The sequence below is a fragment of the Lactuca sativa genome, chromosome 6, assembly GCF_002870075.4.
Source record: "Lactuca sativa cultivar Salinas chromosome 6, Lsat_Salinas_v11, whole genome shotgun sequence".
Classification (NCBI taxonomy): domain Eukaryota; kingdom Viridiplantae; phylum Streptophyta; class Magnoliopsida; order Asterales; family Asteraceae; genus Lactuca; species Lactuca sativa.
In genome coordinates this window covers 178,424,936-178,428,107 of record NC_056628.2, presented here as the reverse complement: position 1 = coordinate 178,428,107, position 3,172 = coordinate 178,424,936, and the positions used below count along the sequence as shown (strand labels likewise).

Here is a 3,172-nt window from a genome sequence, read left to right as displayed (position 1 = left end):
ACTATTACACACTGTAATTCTACAAATTAATAACATATTGACCATTTCTAAAGTTTTAGTATTGCACATGAACCATTTCTGCAATTCTTGCATTAAAGAACTGAAGTTTGATGAGACCTTAAGAATGTGTTTTCTAATTCTGGAAAATGAAACGAATAAAAAATACACACTAAAATGGAATGAAAATAGAAAAACAGCCATGGCTATATATGAATTATTTTTTCTTAACACAATAAAGAACAACTTGATGGAGAAAAGAATGAGGCTTCCACGACCTAACTTTTTACAAAATTGCCCTCATTTATGTTTTCCTTATGGTGTCATTTTTTCAAATGTTCTTTAAGCATCATATATAACCATACAAAGCATAAAAGACGCATAAACAGTAGCAATCCAAATATTTGAATCTTGCATACATGTAAAACAGTAAAAGTAAAACCACTTTACATATAACACCCAAAAATCCACACAACTCACATTCTCTTTCTCTCTCTCTCTCTCTAGCCACCAAAAATAACACCTAATTTTTTCTTCACCAACCTTCACCACTAGTTTAATTTCTTTAACAACCTTTTTTTTTCCATTTTCTTTTACGTTTTAATGTGTATACATAAAACCGTAAAAAAAAAAAGATTCAAAGAGTAGAATCATGACCTGTAGTATTATCTGCATCCATTGAAGAATCAAAATTCTGATGCTCATGAGATGATGATGATGGTGATGATGATGATGATGATATATGATGATAGCTTTGAAGGCTGCGACGAACAGGGCTTGATAAAGCATTAGAAAATATGTAGTTTTTTGACGGCTGATCACACAGCTCACCTCGGAAACCTTGTACGCCACCTGGCACATTGGATGGCCCTGAATTTATGAACGGATTTGTCACTTGTGGCGGCTGCTGCAATGTTCTTGGAGCTATTGGCGCCTCCTCCACTGAAGATTCTAACTCAGCCTGCACATTCATATATGTATGTTATAGGGGTAAATAAGTAATTTTGTAATCAAAAGTCTCATGTATAATAACATGGTAACCTGGATATAAGCTAGTATGTCTTCAGTGGTCACCCTCAATCCTTCTGCATATTGCTTGGAAATCCATTGATATAGCTTTTCCTGAAAAATGGAATTTCAATTCAAGTCAACAAGATTCAACCTTTTGTAAGTGAAATTTATAATTACTTTCATCAATTACAGGTTACAAACTAAAAGGCTAATACATTGTGTTTGGAAATGGAAAGTCAATTTAAGGAAGTTCATTAGGGTTTTGATAGTCTTTGGCTTGATGCACACCTTAGTAATCTTATGAATACCTGTTTGATCAATAAAAATAGAACTAAGTGTTTATAGAAAAGATATTAACAGCTATAAAGCAAACCCACAGATAAACAAGTAATCTCATCACAGAAGAAACACAGCCATGGATCATAAACAAAAAAGTATTCAAGGTAGTCGTTACTCAACCAGTTCATGATTTTGCAGTTTCAGCATTCATAAAAGGAACATGTGTCTACATAATAAAGAAGAAGAAAACTTGTGTCTATGGCAAATTGTGCTAATCACATCAAACATTTGGTTAAATCCAGCACTAGCAGGATTGGAGTCCATTATATATAATTGGCAAATACAATGAAGGAGATGTGATACTTGCCCTCGAACAGAAAAAGGCGAAATGGAAATAGCAATAACCTAATCAATTTGGTAATACTAATACAGGCCGATTTCGAAGCTACCAAATCATAGAAAAAGATCGGTGTGGTGTACATAAACACGTCGGTTACGTTGGGTAAAAAAACAGGAAACAAAAAACTAGGGTTTTTGGAAATGAAGTAAGATCAGGAAAAAAAACATAATCAAATAACAGGAAATAATCTAGAATTTGATATACCAATCCATGGCGTTCACCGGATAGAAATGAGAGCTTTTGTTGGCTCATGGCTTGCGAGTAAAGCTGAGAGAGAGAGTTGGCGGCGTTGCAAAACGTCGAATACATAGTCCGATCGACCTCGTCTAGGCTCGTTGCCAACGATTTCCTCTTCTTCGCCATCGTATTATATATCTAATAATTCACAAACAAAAATCGTTCCTTATTATCTCTCCCTCCCCCTAGAAAACCTAGGTCGACGTATCGCGTTGATGCTTTCGGCAAATCGGACGCCGACACCGATTACGACGACTAGCAACCGATGGCGGTGGCGGAGGCAGAGCAAACTGCCATGAGAGGCGAACGAAGGGAGGTTGGGAGGTTCTGCGTTAGGATTTTATAGTTTTATAATTTAATTATGATCGGTGCCCAAAAAAGAAAAGGAAATATATTTTTGAGGTTGTATTCTTTTAGACGTGGCAATACACATTTTGTTGGGCCCTCGTCATGTATCACTAATGATGATTTGATCACTCACTCTATAAAAGAAAGGGTTATAAGAGTTTTTGGTGGAATAGTGATTTCTAGGGTTTTGTACAACATACTCAAATATCAAAATGGGGAATACTCATCAAAACTAAGCAAGATGCTTGAGATGAACATGTATGGTTTTATAGGTCACCAAGCATGAAACTATGATTCCATTAAGGATATGTATGAGTACAATGGATGGTTGTACAAGAGTTTTATGTATTTCGGACAATTATATACGATTGTTAACAAAAATGTAGAAATACGTACTAGGTGTATTTGAGTTTGTATCAATCATGTCAAATGACAAATTAAAGAAAACAATATTTTGGGTTTTATGAAAAAGCATTGGTATATGGTTAGCTATCGAGATACAATTAATCGTGTATTCCAGTCTATGTAGGTGTTTTGTGATCATCGTGAAAATCTCGATATGTAAAATCCCGTTTTCCGAAGAAGGCGAGCCAAAAATTAAGGAATCAAATAAGGATTTTTAGGGCAGACCCTCAGCCACGACATGGGGCATAGATGCCCACGATGTGGCGTGATACTTATGGAACGCGTATTTTCGAGGGTCACCGCAGCGTGGCGCCTGTTCAGGCCCAAGCTCACGTATTTTTAGGGTTTTTATCCATAAACTTGTAACATCCCAAATAGGGATGAGCATATGGACCGGGGAACCGGCCGGAACCGGTACCGGAACCGGAACCCGATAGAATCGGTCGGGCCGGGACCGGAACGTTATTTTTATGGATTTTTGGAACCGGGAACCGG

General features: G+C 36.7%; 1 protein-coding gene across 1 annotated transcript; it reads right to left on the bottom strand.

Moving 5' to 3' along the window:
• Nucleotides 1-386: 386 nt before the first annotated feature.
• On the bottom strand, nt 387-2,276 carry LOC111891413 (uncharacterized). Its single transcript, XM_023887465.3, has 3 exons — nt 1,892-2,276; nt 1,039-1,119; nt 387-958 (listed from the first exon to the last, which is right to left on the bottom strand). The coding sequence occupies exons 1-3, from the start codon at nt 2,048-2,050 to the stop codon at nt 635-637; spliced, it is 564 nt and encodes a 187-aa protein (XP_023743233.1). The 5' UTR covers nt 2,051-2,276; the 3' UTR covers nt 387-634.
• Nucleotides 2,277-3,172: the final 896 nt, after the last annotated feature.